General features: G+C 39.4%; 1 protein-coding gene across 1 annotated transcript in view; it reads right to left on the bottom strand.

Annotated features, from left to right (window-relative positions):
* The window catches only part of CACNG6 (calcium voltage-gated channel auxiliary subunit gamma 6), a 199,706-nt gene extending 179,055 nt beyond the window's left edge, over window positions 1-20,651 (bottom strand). Inside the window, exon 1 of the mRNA XM_044278082.1 lies at window positions 19,809-20,651. Within this exon, the coding sequence (XP_044134017.1) occupies window positions 19,809-20,127 (319 nt within the window). The 5' untranslated portion in view covers window positions 20,128-20,651. The remainder of the gene's footprint in view (window positions 1-19,808) is intronic.
* Between the last annotated feature and the right edge of the window lie 1,209 nt (window positions 20,652-21,860).

The following is a 21,860-nucleotide window of genomic DNA, read 5'->3' as shown; positions in this document are numbered from 1 at the left end:
AGAAAAGGTCATCAATATCTGATCGGTGGAGTCTGAGTCCAGGCCATGGCACTCTGGTAAGCACTGTGGCTTTATACTAAACCAGTGATATCCTGTTCATTGCTCACATAGGCTATGTGTAGCTCAGTCACATTCAATTGAAAAGGTCTGGGCTACAATTCCAAGCACATCCATTATACAATTTAAGGTGCTGTGCTTGGCATAATGTGAAGAGACAGCAGTGCACACAGAACCGCCATGGCCTCTTCAAACAGCTGATCGATGAGGGCGGCAGGAAGTTGGAAGTCCAGCGATCAGATATTGATGACTTATCCTGTAGATACAGTATGTCTTCAATTTTTTACTCCCAGAAAATCCCTTTAACCTCCTCAGGACCGCCGTACGCAGGAATGCGTCCTGCCGGCGGCCCTGCTCTTCTGGGTGGACGCATATACGCGTCCTCCCGCGAGAGCCGAGATTTCCTGTGAACGCGCGCACACAGGCGCGCGCGCTCACAGGAACGGAAGGTAAGCGAGTGGATCTCCAGCCTACCAGCGGCGATCGCTCGCTGGCAGGCTGGAGATCTGATTTTTTTAACCCCTAACAGGTATATTAGACGCTGTTTTGATAACAGCGTCTAATATACCTGCTACCTGGTCCTCTGGTGGTCCCTTTTGTTAGGATCGACCACCAGAGGACACAGGTAGGTCAGTAAAGTCGCACCAAACACTACACTACACTACACCCCGCCCCCTGTCACTTATTAACCCTTTATAAACCCCTGATCACCCATGATCACCCCATATAAACTCCCTGATCACCCCCCTGTCATTGATAACCCCCCCTGTCATTGATCACCCCCCTGTCATTGATCACCCCCCTGTAAGGCTCCATTCAGACGTCCGCATGATTTTTACGGATCCATGGATACATGGATCGGATCCGCAAAACACATGCGGACGTCTGAATGGAGCCTTACAGGGGGGTGATCAATGACAGGCGGGTGATCACCCATATACACTCCCTGATCACCCCCCTGTCATTGATCACCCCCCTGTCATTGATCAGCCCCCTGTAAGGCTCCATTCAGACGTCCGCATGTGTTTTGCGGATCCGATCCATGTATCCATGGATCCGTAAAAATCATACGGACGTCTGAATGGAGCCTTACAGGGGGGTGATCAGTGACAGTGGGGTGATCACCCTGATCACCCCCTGTCATTGATAACCCCCCTGTAAGGCTCCATTCAGACGTCCGCATGTGTTTTGCGGATCCGATCCATGTATCCATGGATCCGTAAAAATCATACGGACGTCTGAATGGAGCCTTACAGGGGGGGTGATCAGTGACAGGGGGGTGATCACCCTGATCACCCCCTGTCATTGATAACCCCCCTGTAAGGCTCCATTCAGACGTCCGCATGTGTTTTGCGGATCCGATCCATGTATCCATGGATCCGTAAAAATCATACGGACGTCTGAATGAAGCCTTACAGGGGGGGTGATCAGTGACAGGGGGGTGATCACCCTGATCACCCCCGGTCATTGATCACCCCCCTGTAAGGCTCCATTCAGACGTCCGCATGTGTTTTGCGGATCCGATCCATGGATCCGTAAAAATCATACGGACGTCTGAATGGAGCCTTACCATTGGGGTGATCAATGACAGGGGGGTGATCAGGGAGTCTATATGGGTGATCACCCCCCTGTCATTGATCACCCCCCTGTCATTGATCACCCCCCTGTCATTGATCACCCCCCCCCCTGTAAGGCTCCATTCAGAAATTTTTTTGGCCCAAGTTAGCGGAAATTTTTTGTTTGTTTTTGTTTTTTCTTACTAAGTCTCATATTCCACTAACTTGTGTCAAAAAATAAAATCTCACATGAACTCGCCATACCCCTCACGGAATCCAAATGCGTAAACATTTTTAGACATTTATATTCCAGACTTCTCACGCTTTAGGGCCCCTAAAAAGCCAGGGCAGTATAAATACCCCACATGTGACCCCATTTCGGAAAGAAGACACCCCAAGGTATTCCGTGAGGGGCATATTGAGTCCATGAAAGATTGAAATTTTTGTCCTAAGTTAGCGGAAAGTGAGACTTTGTGAGAAAACAACAAAGAAAAAAATTTCCGCTAACTTATGCAAAAAAAATAAAAATTCTATGAACTCGCCAGGCCCCTCATTGAATACCTTGGGGTGTCTTCTTTCCAAAGTGGGGTCACATGTGGGGTATTTATACTGCCCTGGCTTTTTAGGGGCCCGAAAGTGTGAGAAGAAGTCTGGGATCCAAATGTCTAAAAATGCCCTCCTAAAAGGAACTTGGGCACCTTTGCGCATCTAGGCTGCAAAAAAGTGTCACACATGTGGTATCGCCGTACTCAGGAGAAGTTGGGCAATGTGTTTTGGGGTGTCATTTTACATATACCCATGCTGGGTGAGAAAAATATCTTGGTCAAATGCCAACTTTGTATAAAAAAATTGGAAAAGTTATCTTTTGCCAAGATATTTCTCTCACCCAGCATGGTTATATGTCAAATGACACCCCAAAACACATTCCCCAACTTCTCCCGAGTATGGCGATACCAGATGTGTGACACTTTTTTGCAGCCAAGGTGGGCAAAGGGGCACACATTCCAAAGAGCACCTTTCGGATTTCACAGGCCATTTTTTACACATTTTGATTGCAAAGTACTTCTTACACATTTGGGCCCCTAAATTGCCAGGGCAGTATAACTACCCCACAAGTGACCCCATTTTTGAAAGAAGACACCCCAAGGTATTCCGTGAGGGGCATGGCGAGTTCCTAGAATTTTTTATTTTTTGTCGCAAGTTAGTGGAATATGAGACTTTGTAAGAAAAAAATAAAAATAAAAAATCATCATCATTTTCCGCTAACTTGTGACAAGAAATAAAAAGTTCTATGAACTCACTATGCCCATCAGCGAATACCTTAGGGTGTCTACTTTCCGAAATGGGGTCATTTGTGGGGTTTTTCTACTGTTTGGGCATTGTAGAACCTCAGGAAACATGACAGGTGCTCAGAAAGTCAGAGCTGCTTCAAAAAGCGGAAATTCACATTTTTGTACCATAGTTTGTAAACGCTATAACTTTTACCCAAACCATTTTTTTTTTGCCCAAACATTTTTTTTTATCAAAGACATGTAGAACTATAAATTTAGCGAAAAATTTATGTTTGGATGTCGTTTTTTTTGCAAAATTTTACAGCTGAAAGTTACAGCAAAAAAATCGTTACATTTCGATTAATAACAAAAAAAGTAAAAATGTCAGCAGCAATAAAATACCACCCAATGAAAGCTCTATTAGTGAGAAGAAAAGGAGGTAAAATTCATTTGGGTGATAAGTTGCATGACCGAGCGATAAACGGTGAAAGGAGTGTAGTGCCGAAGTGTAAAAAGTGCTCTGGTCATGAAGGGGGTTTCAGCTAGCGGAGCTGAAGTGGTTAAGTTATTGTGCTGCACCTTCGTGAAATTAAGAAAGTTTTATAAGAACCAGAAATGATTAAAAAAAAATAATAATAATCTATACCTAAATCCCTAACTGTTCTAGTTGCATCATTTCTGTGGTTCTTGCCAGGTCTCCCAAAATAACATCACCTCAAGCATTCAAGTTTTGCAGCCAGTCACTGACCTCAGCGGGTCATGTCTCATACACGCAAGCATCACCACTGACGCCAGTGATTATCTGCAGCAGTCCTGTGAATTATGTGATATCATCTTGCAGGACTGGCAGAGATCATCAAAGTGTTGATACTGGAGTGGTGCAGAATTTATTGAGAGAGTATAGCTTATTATTATTATTATTATTATTATTATTATTATTATTATTATTATTATTATTATTATTCTTTCATATCTGGCTCTTATGTTAGTTTCTTAAAATCTTAAACAACCCTCTTAAGATTGTCACATTAGTTTAACACTTTTCCTGCTGTGCATGTGAAGTTCACATTCCAGAAGGATAGTCTTCCTTCAGGAATGAGTCCAAACATTGTTTTTTTTCATGAGTTTAGGGGCATAGTTATGATTTGAATCACCTGAAATGGTCTGACATCCAAAAGGACAAGTCACCAATCATTTTAGGGCACTGTAAACACAGAAGTCACATTACAAACATAACTACCTGGTTCAACTTTAGTGACACAAAGGGAATCCAGCCCAGAGGGAATCAAGGTCTAAATGATCTTTGTTAGTGACTAAGAACACTAGTACATAGTTGTATCCAAACCACGGTAATGACACCCATATTGCGGCTGATTGTTGGGCTGCAGCTGTACTTACACGTATCTCTGCCCAGTGTGTAACAGCACCCTAACACTATTCCCTGGAGGCATACACAATAGGTAATGAGATAAGCAATAGTGTTGATCGCAAATATTCTAATGGCAAATTTTTAGCGCGAACATTGGCACTTTGAGAATTCGCAAAGATGTAGAATATAGTGCTATGTATTCGTAATCGGGAATATTCTAGATTTCTTTTAATCAGTAACCTCCCTTCTTGCTTGTGGGCCAATGAGAAGGCTGCAATGTCTTTGTCAGAGCTTAGCAACATCCCTACAACCAATAGGAAAGTTGCCTACCCCTTACTATATAAGAACCTCCCCAGCAGCCATTTTCTGCAGATTTTTGCAGTTCTGAGAGAGAGAGAGAGAGAGAGAGAGAGCAGTGTCATTGCTGTGCTCTATGCTTTCATCTGGATCCTATTCCTTATCCAATTACATTAGATAGTTAGTTAGCTCATATATATAGTACAGATAATTAGTGGGAGATAGTCAGTGTAGGTTATATCCTGATATAGTGTAGCTGATAAGTTCCAGTGCAGGGTGTTAGGTAGTGTGATAGGAATTACTGTTTCTCTGCTGCCCATACATACATGCTACAGACATAGTGCTGTGATGCCACACCAATCAGTAATATCTACTCAGACCTGACAAAAAATGTGAAGTTGCATGTATTGCACAAAAAATATGTGCATTATTAGTGCCGATTTGCACAATCACCAAACTAATGACTGGAGATCACGAATTCTAGAATTCGCTAATTTATTGTGAATATTATGTGAAAAGTTTGCAAAATATTGCGAAAACGAATATTGCCTATGCCGCTCATCACTAATAAGCAATAGCTGATCTAATGACTTCCTGCACTTAATAAGCCCACTGTATGACTCTGCTACCAGTACCAGGATTACAAAGTCAAATAAGTTGTACTAAGTATTTGCACCACACAAACACACAAAAGCACATTTTAATAACATTCTTAAGAAATTGGATGATCAGTAACTCTTGTCCATACATACATAGCTTTTTCAAATGTTATTTATGGAAAGACAGGACAATTGCTATGGTGTTCAGTAATCAATTTAAAGTAGGCTGTAAGTCAGTTTCCATGTGATAGAAAAAACTTGTGACACTCACCCTTTTGATAACTTTTTGAAGACACATCAACAGCAACACAAAGCATGGGAAAGTTTGGAATGCAGCTTACTGGTAATATCACCTGGATACTATATAGTTTTTATACATTTTTACATTTTATATTCCAAGTCACAAGGTACACCCCTATGACTAGTTCTTTGTCAACACCTATCCAAAATACAGTTGTAAAGATAACAAAATTATAAAATAATTTCATCAGCTAGAAATTAAATTACAACAAGCTGATTGTAAGTAAAAATGTCCATTTTCAAATATTTCCACAAAAATCCTTCATATATCCTACTATTAGTTAAAATTAGGGATGAGTGAATGGACTTTGGATGTTTCATCCGAAGTCGATTCGCTCATCCCTAGTTATAATGGTAGATTATGTTTAGGATTTGACAATTATGGATTACAGTTGGAAAGGTCATATTGCGGATTGGAGATTGATGACACATTTAGAATGATAGATTATGTTATCTTTTAAAGAATTGTGTGCCCGCACACAATAAACTTGAAATGAAATGATATATTTGCTTAGATACAAAGTTACACTACATGTAGGTGCTTGTATGTGCATACAAGAAGTCCATGTTCAAATTAACACAGTTACAAAAAGCTAGATAGCTTACAATTAGAGCCAGCTCCTAGGCAATACCACCTTGGTGCTCTCCACTATTCTCGAACCTGATTAGATGGTGACATTTCAGGGGTCCTCCCCCTTCCTAAAAGATGAGATAACAGAATGACTCCCAAAACATTGCAAAGTGCCCTAGTCCAAGGGAAGTTTAGAATGCTAATTTTGGTATTTGCTCTACTTGTAAGCTATATAGCTTTAAGTAACTCTGCTAGTATCAATGTTTAGTGAAGAATATAAATTTAAAGAAAGTAACAATATATTTGTGTTTTTTATTATTGGACTACTAAAGGCCTAAAGAGGGGTGACTTACCGTTACTAACTCTATGTTTACAAAATCAATATATTTCTTTTTCTACTAAGTGGATTTATTATAACACTACCAATTAGGATTTGGAAGAGAGGGATAAAAATAATAGCAAACCTAAGGGCATGCTCATTTCTATGGGCTCCCGAACACTCCAGTTTAGATATTATTTTGTGTAGAAAGCATGATTATTTGTTTCAATGAGTCCTTGATGGTCTGAAAGTGATGGTAACCCTCTGTGGAGTTTCCTAGTAGATTTATGAATATAAATACAGGATATTTGATCCAGAAGTAAAAACTTCACAAACAAGGCAGGAAAAAATATCTTTTAATTACCACTGGTAATTAGACTGTATCAATATTCAAAATCATTCTTAATAATGTTTTCATTCAGCAAATCAACCACTTTCGTACTAATTTGTGCCCCATAAAAACACACTTGGCTGTCAGTGGTCCTGCTGTGTCTTGTTCCTGCATGGTTACAGTCCCCACAAGACTAGGAACTGGCTTGGTTCTGTCACCACTGTAGCAAATTATAAGCCTTAGCCTTTATACCTGCTTGAATGATACATCACATCAGTGTGACTTAAAAGGGTTTGGCCCATATTGACCATTGGGCCATATCGCCATTGGGCTATTAGAGATTGCTCCTCCCATACTGTAGAGGACATTGCTGCCTCTAAAGGCAGCTGTCTCCTAAACTGACGAGCAGGTGATTGTCTGGAAGGAATGCTTCCTTCCCAACAATCAACTGATAAATTGTTCAGTGTGAAGGAGTCTTAAGAGTAAGCCATTTTCAGGTATTGTAGGGACTATAGGTGGCCAGGAACGAGACAGAGGCACAGGCATAGTTTGCACCATATAGATTGTCGGCTCCTATGCCGGACAGCCCATTTAAACCTATCAACCTGTATTATAATTGCACAATTTTTTTTAGAAAATTACCAGTCAGAAAATTAAGGGCAGAAGAGAAATTAAAGGCTATATGCCATTTTTCAGCCACTTTTATTGCCTCAGTGCATCTTTGCTATCGGCTTCTATCTGTTCTGTCCATCTGTTTTGTACTTCTTTTTAGCCTACCGTAGCTAAGTTTGCATGAAGTGGGGGTGGATGGAATGGAGTAACTGTAGAATCACACTACTAAGGTTTGAATTTTGCCTGTAACCATAGAGATGTATAGATCTGTTTTGGAACTGTAGACACAAAACTGTAGCATATGAATATAGTGGGAGTAAGACCTTGGTAGCAAAGATGTACATAAATAGCCTTTAAAAGTATTACTATTGGATTATTCAAAATTAGTGATTAGCATATTTCTTAAAATTCAATTTGAGTCTGATTCGTCCAACTGTCTGATTTGATTCAGGTCCAAATAAATTCTGCCCAAATTGAAACTGCTCTAATTGCCTGGAAAAGTCTCTCTCTCTCTCTGTCTCTTTGATTCTTCTTAACTGGATTACACAAAATTCAGGTCAGTAAAATGAGAACTTTTTGAAAAATTCAGTTTGAATTTCCAAATTTTAAAATTGATTTGCTTGTCCCTATTCACAACACAAGAATACAGTCAGAGGATACTTCTTAATGATCCTACTTTTTCCTTGTAAAGCAAACTATTTAGTACAGTAAGTCTAGTTCCTTAAATATCATAAGGCATCATCAGAGTGTCATATAGCAGTTTGTTTTCTTCCTTGAATAAAGCCAGTAAACTGTTGCATCCAAAGTGCGGTTACTGGAATAAAGGTCTTACTGGGACACAATTGTAACATAAATAGAGTTACCTAATACAGTATTTACATAAAATATCTCAATTATTCTTATGAATATCACTTCAGTACTGTCAACTTGATTCTTACTTCTCAGCATTCTGCTTGTTATACGAGGAGGTTGTTGATCAGAAGTATGGAGCAGGCTTTGGGAAAGTGTTACATGTTTCGTAATTTAAAACCTCACCCTTTTTCCTTTCACCCTTGTAGGCCTCGTAAATTATTTTACTGGTAGAAAACTGAACTAATACGTGTGCAGTATTGCATAAGCTTCCTCATCATTTACAGTAAGGTCTAACTGTGATGAAGACAAATCTTTAATTTCTCTATAATAAGAAAGGCACTTTATAACCTTTGGGAATTCACTAGGTTGATGATGATTGTATCACAGAATGACTCCTAAGTAGGTTGATGATTAGAAAAAGGTACTCCCAGTTTACTTTACAATGGCACTATCCTTGCAGAAAAGAGAAGAGGAGAGCTGAGTGTCCAGGATTTGACCTGGTTTGTGACCTGAGATGGTTTTCAGGCTTTCCCAGACCCCTTGTGTGTTATTCTGCTGCAGCTGGTCGTCCATCTTCTTCCTGTAGATGGGTTTCCACTCTCTAGTCTTCCTTCTCAGCTCCTTTTGCACAGTTTTAAGCTCCTCCTTGTTTCCAGATTTACAGACTTTTCTTTTCCTTGAGTAGAGCCTTTATTTCTGGGTTAATCCAAGGCTTATCATTAGAAAAAATGCTGGTGACTGTCAGTATAGTATATTTTTCTGCAGTGCATAAGAGATCCAGAGAATTATAGAAGCAATCAATAGATCACCATTTGTGGGACTAATAAATGGTTAAGAAAATGTAAAAAAAAATCCAAGGTAGAAAATACACCTTTTTTCTATTACAAAAATGCTTTGCAATGAAATTTTTTTTAAATAAAATCCCATTCACATGATTTTAATTACCAAATGTTAATTCGCAAGTTGTTGCAGTTCTCAAAGTATGTGGATTGTGGGTCCAGTATTTGTGGATGAAAATTTGAAGACAGCATTGTACAAGGATCTCTTTCAGCAATTTTATGCACTGTTAAATAAACAACAAGAGTGCATTTTTCTTTCAGGAAGATAGGGCGACTTGTCAGGAATCATATGCATCCCTAGGCCGGGATCATGCAGTATTTACACAAGAATACACAGTGAGCAAAGGGTGGTGACTTCCCTCCGTCTACCTAACCCCGCAGATTCTACGATTGCTATTGCTATAGTATCTGAGGTTCGGAGTCATCACTGATCCCAGTCATTGTGCCCAGGTGCCTACTGTATTATACAGCCAGCACCCGCTGCATATAGAACAGGTTCAACACGTCAGCCCGCTCCATACAACCCCTTAAAGAGGACCTTTCACTTGTATAAAGTATGTGAACTGAGTATGCTGCCATATAGAGCGGCGCCCGGGGATCTCACTGCACTTACTATTATCCCCGGGCGCCGCTCCATTCTCCCGTTATAGGCTCCGGTACCTTTGCTCCTTAAGTTATAGTAGGCGGGTCTTCCCTTGTCCTGTGGGCGTCTCCTTCTCCTAGGCTGCAGCGCTGGCCAATCGCAGCGCAAAGCTCACAGCCTGGGAGAAAAAAACCTATAACCGGAGAACGGAGCGGCGCCCGGGGATAATGGTAAGTGCAGTGAGATCCCCGGGCGCCGCTCTATATGGCAGCATACTCAGTTCACATAGTTTATACAAGTGAAAGGTCCTCTTTAAGCATAATGGCGCATATGCACTTGATTATGTGTTAAGGGGTTAATCATATAATAACCTGTATGTGAATGGCCTATATCATTTTTTAAAGTCAATACATGTGACCTGCATCCTGTCCTGGCTCTTTAACTTCTCATTTGCTTGAACATTTAGCACAGCAAACAGTTTTGCTTGACTTTCTCAGTCAGACTATTCACTAAGGCCAGAAAGGGAAGCTGGGTAAGTGACTCAATTAGAGCACTACACATTATACGGATAAGCGCAACACTCTTCTGTGGACATCTTTATTTAGGATTATCAAGAGAACAAAAGAGCTGTCATGCTGCAATCCTAGCCCTATTATCCCTATTATAATGAGTATTACCCTTCATAGCTGCAGTAAACTGACACTATGTTCCCTATCTATATGAGAGTTTTGTCCCTCTTTGTTCCCTACCTATATAGGAGTTTTCTCTCTCTTTGAAATGCCTACTCCAGAAGCAAAACATTTTGGACTGTATTTATTTTTATTGGCATAGTACTGCAAAAATGATAAAGAAAACCACAGAAAAATGCTTAGAAATATTGGGGTAGTATTGAGTGCAGAATTATGGTCTTCTTTTTTTTATTTTTTATTATTTTAGCACAAAGTTGCAACATAGCAAAATACGAAAATAAGTGAAAGGGTCTGAAGATCTGCCCATCTTCCATAACTGTTTACATGGCATTAGGACCAGCTTTATAGAAAATGGGGCCCACAACAACAAGCAAAGCAGGCACTTTTTACCCAAATTTTTATATTCGAATGATACCACACAGATGCCGCCATAAACCACTATCTTGAAATTCCATCAGAAAGTGCAAACAGTACACATCATGTGCAATAACTAAGTACTGCACTCTTGAAATATGGCTTTCATGTAATACTATAATTCAATTTCCAAGTGACCAAATAAATTCCAACATCACTAAATAATACTGAGCAGTTTTAGAAGTTTTAAGAGAATCACTTAAAAAAAAAGTTTATTGTAACTTAGAAGCCAATTTCTCCCGTTTACATTAGTGAATTGGTACTTGGGAATTAGATTATCTTCAGCTCTCAGACAAGCAGTATGTTGGGATACAACATAAAGGCACATAAGCATTACAAAGCAAAATCATTTCTATGAAGCATGTGATATAGTCTCTGGGGATGAAGACTGATTCAAAATGCACATTTTGGCAAGAGAATTGATGATCTAATATTACAGCATTATGCTGTTTAAACTTGAAATGAACCACTTAAGGAAAAATATATTGTACCACATAATTGTCTTCTGGTAGGCTAGACTTGTAAACGTCTAACAAATATGTATTATGATATAATAAAAAAAAATAGCAAATACGCAAAAGTGTATAAAACATCAAACTTTGTAATATATGCTGCTAGGAGGAAATGGCAACTTCTTTACATTTGCCTGTGTTTCACTTTTCTGTGCCTAAAGGTCTATCCTCTGCCATAATAGAAGTCTAGGAAAAAGGGGAACATAATGCAATAACTTTTCCTCAGCATATGCAAATTCAATTCATGAATTTTGTATACATACAGTATTTAAAGAGTGCTTTATGCCCTACTAATGGAATGCACCAATATACATAATGCAAATATTTAAAACTTTGGTAATATTAAATGTTTAAAAATAGTTTTATTCAGATTTATGCACAGTTACATCGTACTACAGCCTTTTTTTGGGTGTATTAGGGGAAAAAAACAAGTACGTTTTATTTGCCGCTCTGTGGTCAAGTTACATTGTTCTACAGCTTTTTTGTGGGGTGTATTAATTTCCTTTTAATTTAAAGCGAACCTTTCACCTGCATTTCACTTAATAAACTATCAAAAGTACCTTATAGATCATCCTCATTGTGTTATCATACAGTCTTGTCCCGCTTTTCTGCCATGTATATGCATGAAAAAATTGCCTTATAAAGTACTCTTCTCCGATAGACGGGATCGCGCTGCTACTGAGGCAGACAGCGCATGCGCCACCTGTACACGCGCGGTCCCGGCGACTGAGCCGGGTGTCAATTAGACTGCATAGAGGCGGGGTTAGGGCAGGGGAGTTACAGCCTGGAGTGAGGGAAGGGCTACCCCCTTGACTTCTATTGTGACTTGTGGAGCTGGAGAAGAGTACTTTATAAGGCGATTTTTTCATGCATATACATGGCAGAAAAGCGGGACAAGACTGTATGAAAACACAATGAGGATGATCTATAAGGTACTTTTAATAGTTTATTAGGTGAAATGCAGGTTAAATGTTTGCTTTAATTATTTTATCTAACAGTATGTCATCTACGAGTCATACTGACTCACAGTATTGTTTCACTACCATAGCAGACTCTCTATGCGTGTTACTGCAAGGCACAGTGTTCTACACCACTTTACAGGCTCTCTGCAGCCAGGAAATAGCTGTTTTTTAATGCAATTTGACACAATTTTGGATCTAATCAAATCTTTTCGGCATGTATCATGGTTGCTAAATGCTGTACTATTAAAGGCACAATGCACTGGATGGTTATAGAAATACATTTGGTAATAGGGTAATTGGTTGTTACATGACACCCTATGAAAGAGTCTACACTCACCTAAAGAATTATTAGGAACATATGTACTATTTCTCATTAATGTGATTATCTAGTCAACCAATCACATGGCATTTGCTTCAATGCATGTAGGGTTGTGGTCCTGGTCAAGACAATCTCTTGAACTCCAAACTGAATTTCAGAATGGTAAAGAAAGGTGATTTAAGCAATTTTGAGCATAGCATGGTTGTTGGTGCCAGACGGGCAGTTCTGAGTATTTAACAATCTGCTCAGTTACTGGGATTTTCACGCGCAACCATTTCTAGGGTTTACAAAGAATGGTGTGAAAAGCAAAAAACATCCAGTATGCGGCAGTCCTGTGGGCGAAAATGCCTTGTTGATGCTATAGGTCAGAGGAGAACGGGCAGACTGATTCAAGCTGATAGAAGAGCAACGTTGACGCACAACCTTGAGGCTTATGGGTTACAACAGCAGAAGACCCCACCGGGTACCACTCATGTCCACTACAAATAGGAAAAAGAGGCTACAATTTGCACGAGCTCACCAAAATTGGACTGTTGAAGACTGGAAAAATGTTGCCTGGTCTGATGAGTCTCGACTTCTGTTGAGACATTCAAATGGTAGAGTCCGAATTTGGCGTAAACAGAATGAGAACATGTATCCAGCATGCCTTGTTACACTGTGCAGGCTGGTGGTGGTGGTGTAATGGTGTGGGGGATGTTTTCTGGGCACACTTTAGGTCCCTTAGTGCCAATTGGCCATCGTTTAAATGCCACGGGCTACCTGAGCATTGTTTCTGACCATGTCCATCCTTTAATGACTACCATGTACCCATCCTCTAATGGCTACTTCCAGCAGGATAATGCACCATGTCACAAAGCTCAAATCATTTCAAATTGGTTTCTTGAATATGACAATTAGTTCACTGTACTAAAATGGCCCCCACAGTCACCAGATCTCAACCCAATAGAGCATCTTTGGGATGTGGTGGAACGGGAGCTTCGTGCCCTGGATGTGCACCCCTCAAATCTCCATCAACTGCAAGATGCTATCCTATCAATATGGGCCAACATTTCTAAAGAATGCTATCAGCACCTTGTTGAATTAATGCCACATAGAATTAAGGCAGTTCTGAAGGCAAAAGGGGGTCCAACACCGTATTAGTATGGTGTTCCTAATAATTCTTTAGGTGAGTGTATAATTTGGACTGAGGACAGTAAGATAATGCCATAGGTCCACTACAATCAGGTTGCACCCAAAGTAACTGTTGGCTTTTGCCCATTTAACAGTCCCAGTGGGGTGCATGCCTCTGCCACAGCTTGCCTAGGAACATCTCACAGGGTTGAGCTTATTTAGATCTGCCCTATGCCTCTGTAATTCCTTATGGCCACTAGGTCACCAGCTTCATGGGCCGTGAGTAGTGTTGAGCAAAGTTTAGAAAAACTGACTTTGTTACAAAACGTATTTCTTTGTCAGTAGTGGAGGTAATGACGGGGAACAGCGATTGCGCCACCTCCCATCATTGAACCCCTCAGATGCCACGTTCTTTGCTGATCACGGCATCTGAGAATAATAGTGAGTGCTTTCAGGGGTTCATTTATTGGAAAAAATATAAATAATACTCACCTTATCCATTTGAGTGCGAAGACGCCGTGGCCATCTTAATTGAAGATCCCACTGGACGGCGTGGTGATGCCATAAATAACTAAGCACAAGATATTTGCGCTCGAATAGATGAGGGGAGTATGATTTTTTTTTTTTTTACTGCGATTTCAGGGAAAATTGATTTGTTAACACGAAGCACAAGGAAACTCGTCTTCGCGGAGAGTCGAATTTCTCTGAAATTCGGATCGAAGTTGATTCGCTCACTCCCATCTATAAGCTTGTTACATGCACCTCGAACAATACTTCAGATAACCAAGATGTAAGGTAGCCTCTTGCACGTCTTATGAATACAATTAAGAAGTGGTCATTTTTTCAGACACTATATTTGGCACTTTGGGGGTCTTTAGTGGGTGTAACTTTACTCTCTAGTATAACTCTATTAAGGTATTACATTGATATACTTATTTCAATAAGTCTCTTATGTTTAAAAGGGTTTTCTGTTTTATAAAACTTATTTTAAAATCGTGAATTAAAGAAGCACTCCCACAAATATTTTAATTATCTGACATGTTAGAAAATTACATGATGCAAATTGTAGTGAGGTAATTTTTTTTTTACCAGTGGCTGTAATTGTCAGGTAGCCATTCCCTTCTGGTCTTCAGTTGTGTCATATGACCGACACTCTGACTCTACAGCTAAAACAGTATCTTCTGCATGGTCAGGAAGTCAGTTTACCAATTAATTACTGTGAGACATGGACAGTTGACACTGGACTAAATAGAGAAACTGGCTTCCTGTTGACATACTGTGTCAGTTGGAGAGTCAGACTGTCAGTCATGTGACAGCTGAGGAACAGCAAAAGAATAAGCCACAATTACAGTCTCCAGAATAATATCAACTTTACTATAATTTACATTGCATACCTTTTAAAAGGGCAAAAGAGTAAACATTTGTGAGAGTGATTCTTTAATAGGAGAGTCTCCTATTCAGGACCCTCATCTACTGATGAGAGCAGACAGCTGCCACAAGAGTGTGTCTCAATGTAGGTGACTTGGTAAGTCCATGAAAATGGAAACTATAATGGTTAAAGGGGTTGTGTAGTGCTACAATATTGATCACCTATCCAATATTGATCACCAGTTGTTTAAAGGGGCAGCGGTGCTTGTGCAAGTGCTGCTTACGCTTCAAAATTACCTGCGTGTTGTGTAGCTTGTAGAGGAAGTGTAGTATAATTACTAGGGGTGGGCGAATCAAGCTTTGGATACAAGATCCAAAGTCAATTTGTTCAAAAACTTTGTTTTAATGCTGTACTGAGAATTGTCTCCCTACAGCATTAAAATGTATGTTCTCTCACAAGGCAAAGTCCAAAGTTGGCTTCGGTACCGAGGTTTCAGGCGGTACTGAACCCAACTTCGGATTCCTGTTTTAAAAGTTGTTGAATCAAAGCCCGATTCTCGCACGACTTCGGACTTAACTAATTTTGCATTGCGGAAGCACATACATTTTGATTCTGTACGGAGACAGGTCTCCATACAGCATTAAAATTAAGTTTTTAAACAAATCTACTTTGGATCTTGGATCTGAAGCTCAATTTGCTAACCCCTGGTAATTACTACTGCCCAGGACGAGCAACTGTGAATACACTGTGCCTCCGCTGCAGATTAGATTGAGCACTAGGAATTTAGAAGTAGAAGCAGTGCTCTTACGAGCGCCACTACCACTTGAAACAGCTGATCAGCAGGGGTGCTGGGAGTCGGACCCATTCCAATCTTATATTGATGGCCTATCCTAAGGATAGATCATCAATATTGTAACACAGCCCCTTTAATTTCCACTGCAGTGGTGCTGTATAGAAACTTAATGAAAACTGAATACTGTTAGATTTACTTCATTACTTTTTAAAAAACTTCATTGCTTTTTTCTTTTTTGAATTAATGAACTTATTTTCTTTTTTGTTTGCCTGCACTGTTAACACATGAATATAATTAAAGCTATAACACTATTACTATGATTTATTGATTTATATTAATCATGTAAGCCTTGTGAAGAAAAAAATAATGACCCCATTAAACTTGACAACTATTTTCACCTGTATCAACAACTACATGCTGCTATAATTTGTCATGTGTCATCAGAAAATCACCTGCTGTTTCAATCACTTTTTATGTTTAACATTTTTTTAATAATTTTTGATTATGTTTATTTTAATGTTTCATGTCATTTTTTATATTTTAACTAAAACAAAAAATCCTACAGTTTTTGCACTGGCCATTATGTCTAATAATGGAGCCACTTCTTGGTTTGTACATATCAATTTACTGCAGTTAACTCATTATAATCCTGCCTATATGATATCACCTCTGTGTATAGATAAAACAGGATCCACCATGCACAATAGGTGACTGTGAGAGCTTATCTAATCTTTCCTTGTACAATGACCTCTGCATGGGACACAGAAAATGCCTAGAAAACTAGAAGTCAATGAGGTCCCCTCCTGTACATTGTGTCTATGGCCCACGGGCTGCCACAGAGCAATTTTTTGATGCTGTGTAAATCCTGTTAAGAACAGCTCAGGCAAGATGGCAGCCCCCATAATAATATTCCAAAAATATAATAAAAAAATCTACAATCAGAAAATAAAAACAGATTAGAAAAGAGGAGATGTGTTACTATTAAACAGTAACAATTTTATTTCAAAGACAATGGGGGAGATTTATCAAACGGGCTTAGTTGTCCATAACAACCAGATTCCACTTTTTAGTTTTCACATTGGAAAATAAAAGATGAAATCTGATTGGCTGCTATAGGCAACTAAGCCAGATCTACTGTACACCAGTTTGATAAATCTCCATCATCCTGGAAAGGGTTACCAAGCCCTTTAGAAGATTGTGGGACTTCACTGAATCGCAGTGAACACCAGTAATGAATGATCTAGTGACCCCTAGGCTGATCTGGAGGGCGAAATATCCAGGAGCATCTAACAACTACAGGCCTCTTAAACTCAGTAAAGTTCTATAATAAGATGGACACTGCAAAAAATGTGCATACTCCTTAAACTTCAGAATTTGTGATTGCATGATAACAGATGATTACTGAACTAAACAAGATCTCTATGCAACACAGATCCAAAGTAATTTTTTCCTTACTATGGCAAATTGGTCAGTGCTGTTCAGTGGTGGTTTTTATTTTCTCTGGATCCCCTTGTGATTTGTGAGAATAGAGTGTTGAACTTAAGCTACTTCAAAAGTCTGCAATGTAAGATCAATAGTCAAACATGGTAGTGGTAGTGTGATGGTGTGAAGCTTTTTATTTCCCCAAAGACTTGGAATAACTTTCCATTCTTGAAATATTCACTTTTCCAATACACCAAACACCAAAAAATGTAAAGGGAAAATCTACATCATACTGGAGGAACAGAAACACAAAAATATATTTCAGATTGCTCTAGCCAAAGTCCTGACATGAACTTAATAATGATCCGGTCTGGTGTTGAAATAATCATTTTGTGGATGTCAAATTATCTGTGTCTGAAATAAATGAGTTATACCAAGAAATGTGGGCTAAGATTCCTTACCAGGATGGGAACGACTGATACTGAGTTATGGAGGTGGTTTGGCTATGCAAGTTTCTACTAAAGGTGGTTTTTCATTAGTGATATGAGTCTAGGTTATCTTTATTATTAAAATACATCATTCCAAAACTGTGAGATTACTGACTACACATTTTTAAGTTATAATTTACCACATGGTGATTTACACTGGTCAGCTTTATAGTGAAGGCTTATGGAATAGGGTTTGGATTTTATTGTGCTAGCAAAGCGATATTGCAATATGAGTATTAAATCTTATTAAATCTTAGACTCCTGTGGATGAAGCTTTTATATTATTAGGGCATAGAAAGCTAAAAGAGTGGATCCCAAGCTCAGGATTCACTTACATTAGCGGGCACGAAAACAATGTCATCGCATTCCGGCTTGGTTGGAAGAAGTGTTCACTCCATTTGACTGTACGCACCTCTCAGAGTTGTGCCTAAAGTAGCTCAACTAGCTCTGGTAAATGCAAGTACATTGCCAGCCATCAGTGGCTCAGTAAGAAGCGTCCAGGCGCTCTGTTAATTTTGTTGAAGTCTAGACCAATAATATGAATGACCGCCAGATTCTATGGAAAGTGATGAATGGCATTGAATTTTTATAATGCTTGTGATTTATTTTTAATTTTTAAAATAAAAGGTACCCTTGTATCCCTGCCTCATGTGACCCAAGTGCCTCAAGCTATAAGACAGCATCTGCAATTCATTTAGTTTTTTCTTAATCACTTTAGAATACTCAGAACAAAGATTTTCTTTTTGAATATATCAGATCATAGCTTGTGATCCACTTTGGCTTCAATTAGGTTTATGAATCAACTCTTAGTCACAAGAGAAGATGAGTACAAGAAAACACAAACCCCTCTCCAATATCAAAAATGCTTTCCCTTTCAGCATGTTACTACTAGTGGCTTAACTATTGAAGCTATTTAGGAACATGTTATTCAACCCCAATCACATACTAAGAGAGCTACAGTTTAAAATATGGTATTTTATCTATCTTATATCCCATGTTTTCCTATTATGAAGCCCATCTTAAGAATCAATGAACATTAAACTATCCCAGTTTCTGATATGTTTGGTTCTGTACTTTTGGTGCAAAAAACAAAAACATTTTTTAGAATGTGTTTTTTTTTCATCTTTGTCACCTAAAATGGTCATAATGAAATAGCCATATTACTTTATTTTTGTGGCTGCAGTTTGACTTGTGTTCTACCATATTCTTCATTAGAAAAAAAATTACAAGGCAGCTTATGATCATGTCACAATTTTTGTGATGGTGGCAATGTTGTGTGTGAATATTTTCCATAGTGAACTTGTGGTTGTGTTGCTATAGTCCCACAATTTCACTGCAACTCGCTTGTGGTATCATGCAACTGTGAGACACAATCCTCAGCTTTTTTTAAGCCTTTCTAAACATCTTTACCACTTTTTACGTGGCATCTTGTTAGTTGAAGATTGTACCGCATATCTAGGTGAAAATATGTTAAGGTATTTCATGTAGGAAGCTACTTTATGTAGAAAAAACAATAAGCAACAACTGGGAAATACAGTGTCTGCTTCCATTTTCTTAAAGGAATACGCTTGAGTTATGACACCTACTTGGGTTACAGCTTTATTTTTGATGACCAGTGCAGGATGACACTTTTAGAAATCTATCAGCTCCAACGATGATGATTTTGCATTGATAAAAATAAGTATTTGATGTGAATCATTGAATATATAGCAACACCTGATGGACCGCCATATTGTAAGAAAAATACCAGCAGGTGCATTGTCAAATCTTATGTGCACAAAAGAACATACATAGAGTAGTATTCAAAGTGTTGGTTAAAATTAATGTTTTTCCTTCAGCTTCATTTTTTTCTACATTAACCTGTTCCTAACAACAGTATCAATAACCATCTTCATCATAGCATTTAAAATCTGCATAACATCCAACCTAACATCCACAAAAACTAGTCTATAACCACTGGACATATAAAATAAAATTTACAACACTCAAATCTTTCTGTGGCTTTTGGACCATGTTGCGCAGATGTGACAATCCGTTAGGCTAAACGTTTGGCTATTCAGACCTTTTACCTTTGTGAGAGTGATCTACTGAACTCTGAACTTTACTATGCCCTAAAGCAAGTTGCGAGTTGCCTTGTACATAACACAACTACAAAATGTTAAAAAGTACTATACCTCCAGGCAGCTCTGCGGGGCCACAGGTTGCACGGTACTCATCCACATCCGAGATCCACAGTTTCTTGTAGCAGAACTTCCATAGCCCAAAATGGGCAGCTTCACATGTCACACTGTGGTTCTGCTTATAAGTATTCACCTCCACCCAAAACTCTGTCCCAACTGCCAGCACAGACAATGTCACCCCCACAAGGGCCACAAAAAAGGCCAATTTGATCTTGCCTTCTTGTGCATCAGTAAAGCCTTTTCCACGTTGTCCTCTACCTCTTCCCGAGAAGCGCTGCTCCTCCTCTTGCATGAAAAAATTAGGCCACATCATTTGTGTAGAGAATCTTTTTTTCCCTTCAACTGCAGGAATTGATGAAAATAACCCTTTAGGTGTACACCCTCTTCTCTTCTCCGTTATTCCTTCTCTTTCCTCCTAGTATTTAGGTCGCTGAAAAGCAATCTGCTGTAAGTTTCACTGGCTACAGAGACGCAGCAGGGACATCAATGTGCTCTCTCCTTTTCTGCTTTCTCTCTCCCCCTCTTGCTGTTACACACAGACGCACACACATGGCCTGGAAATAATCTCTGCACCTGTTACATTCATCACATCTCCCAGGCAGAGCTGTTATTTTAAGGTTCCCTTAAAGGCACTTGCCTCATGCACAGGCGACAGAGATCAGAATGAAGCAAAATGAAGTTTACGTATCCCAGTTCAGCCTTCTGTAATATCTGCACCTGCCCTGGATCTTCCTGGATCTCCTCGGTATCTGCTCAATGCTGCATGTTCACATGCTTAGCTGCTGTCTCTATGCTGGATTTTATTCTGCATCTGCTATGATTTTATCTTCTTCCAGTAGAACTAAAATCCCAGGGCAACTTTTGCCTGGCTGTCACACTTAATAGTAGCTTCTTTGCAGATTAGAAGGGCATTATTCATGCCAGGATTCCACTATGATTATTGATTGAGACCTTCATCTCTAATTTATGAATACCAAAGATGGAAACCTGTGGAATGAAAATAATCGTTTCTCTGAAAAAAAAATAAAACAAACAAGCAAATATCTTGGCTGATTGCTTGTAAAATGTCTCTCTCTGCAAATTATTTATTGATTTCAAGGAAGGACATGCAGATTGCTTGGCAAATACATGGAACAAACAGATTCGTAATTTCTTTTCTTTTTTTTTTTTTTTGTCAGAAGGAATACTGCAGGGAAAAGCTATGCTGCTGCTAGTAGAAAGAAATGGCTTTCACTGTGTCTGTGCGGTTAGAAGCGTATGTGCTGTGACAAACTGGCAGGGCAGCTCAGCAATGCACTGTGAGAAATAAAACCACCTCCAGCTCCAGTGATAAAGAAATGCAAACTAGAATAACCAGAATAATTGGGTAAATGTTATCTATAGATTCCACTCCCCCCCCCCCCCCCCCCGACAGAGTGGAGAGGGTGTCAGCAGTAAGTTTGTGTCAACATCACAGATTATTTTGCCCTTCCTCTGATCCGTCAGAACTATAACCACGAAAAAACTGATCCTGTCTGTTGAGCATCCGCCTTCACTCGGTCAGTATTTGGTCAGTAATCCATCAGGATTGCTAATGCCAAAAAAAACAGGAGTGGATCCGAAACAGAGATGACACATGAATGGAATATTTGCATGTCTTCTGTGTTTTGTACCCACTCCTGCTTTTGGCAATCAAATCATAAGCCAATTCTGATGGGACCATATAGGCCTTACAGCTGCTATACCAACAGGATCTGTTGTGCGTCTCATTTTTCCTTCCTTCTGACAGATCAGAAGAAGTGTCAAATAAATGATTACGTCAGCCAGGCCGAAAGGCAAAATAGTGGCACAGTCATGAAGTGGGGAGGGTGGGAACAGCATGAAAAGTCCACAGAGTGGCCCGATGACATAGTGATGAGGAGGAAGCAGCATTAGAGTGGCACAATGATAGTGTGGAGGTGGAAGCAGCAGCATGAGGAGGCCAAAGAGTACCACAATGACAGTGTGGAGTTGGCGGAAGCATCAGGAGGCCACAGAGTTGCAAGGTGACATAGTGTGGAGGTAGCA

Source organism: Bufo gargarizans, chromosome 2, assembly GCF_014858855.1.
Source record: "Bufo gargarizans isolate SCDJY-AF-19 chromosome 2, ASM1485885v1, whole genome shotgun sequence".
Classification (NCBI taxonomy): domain Eukaryota; kingdom Metazoa; phylum Chordata; class Amphibia; order Anura; family Bufonidae; genus Bufo; species Bufo gargarizans.
The sequence above is the reverse complement of the archived record's forward strand: the minus strand, read 5'-3'. Positions and strand labels throughout refer to the sequence as shown.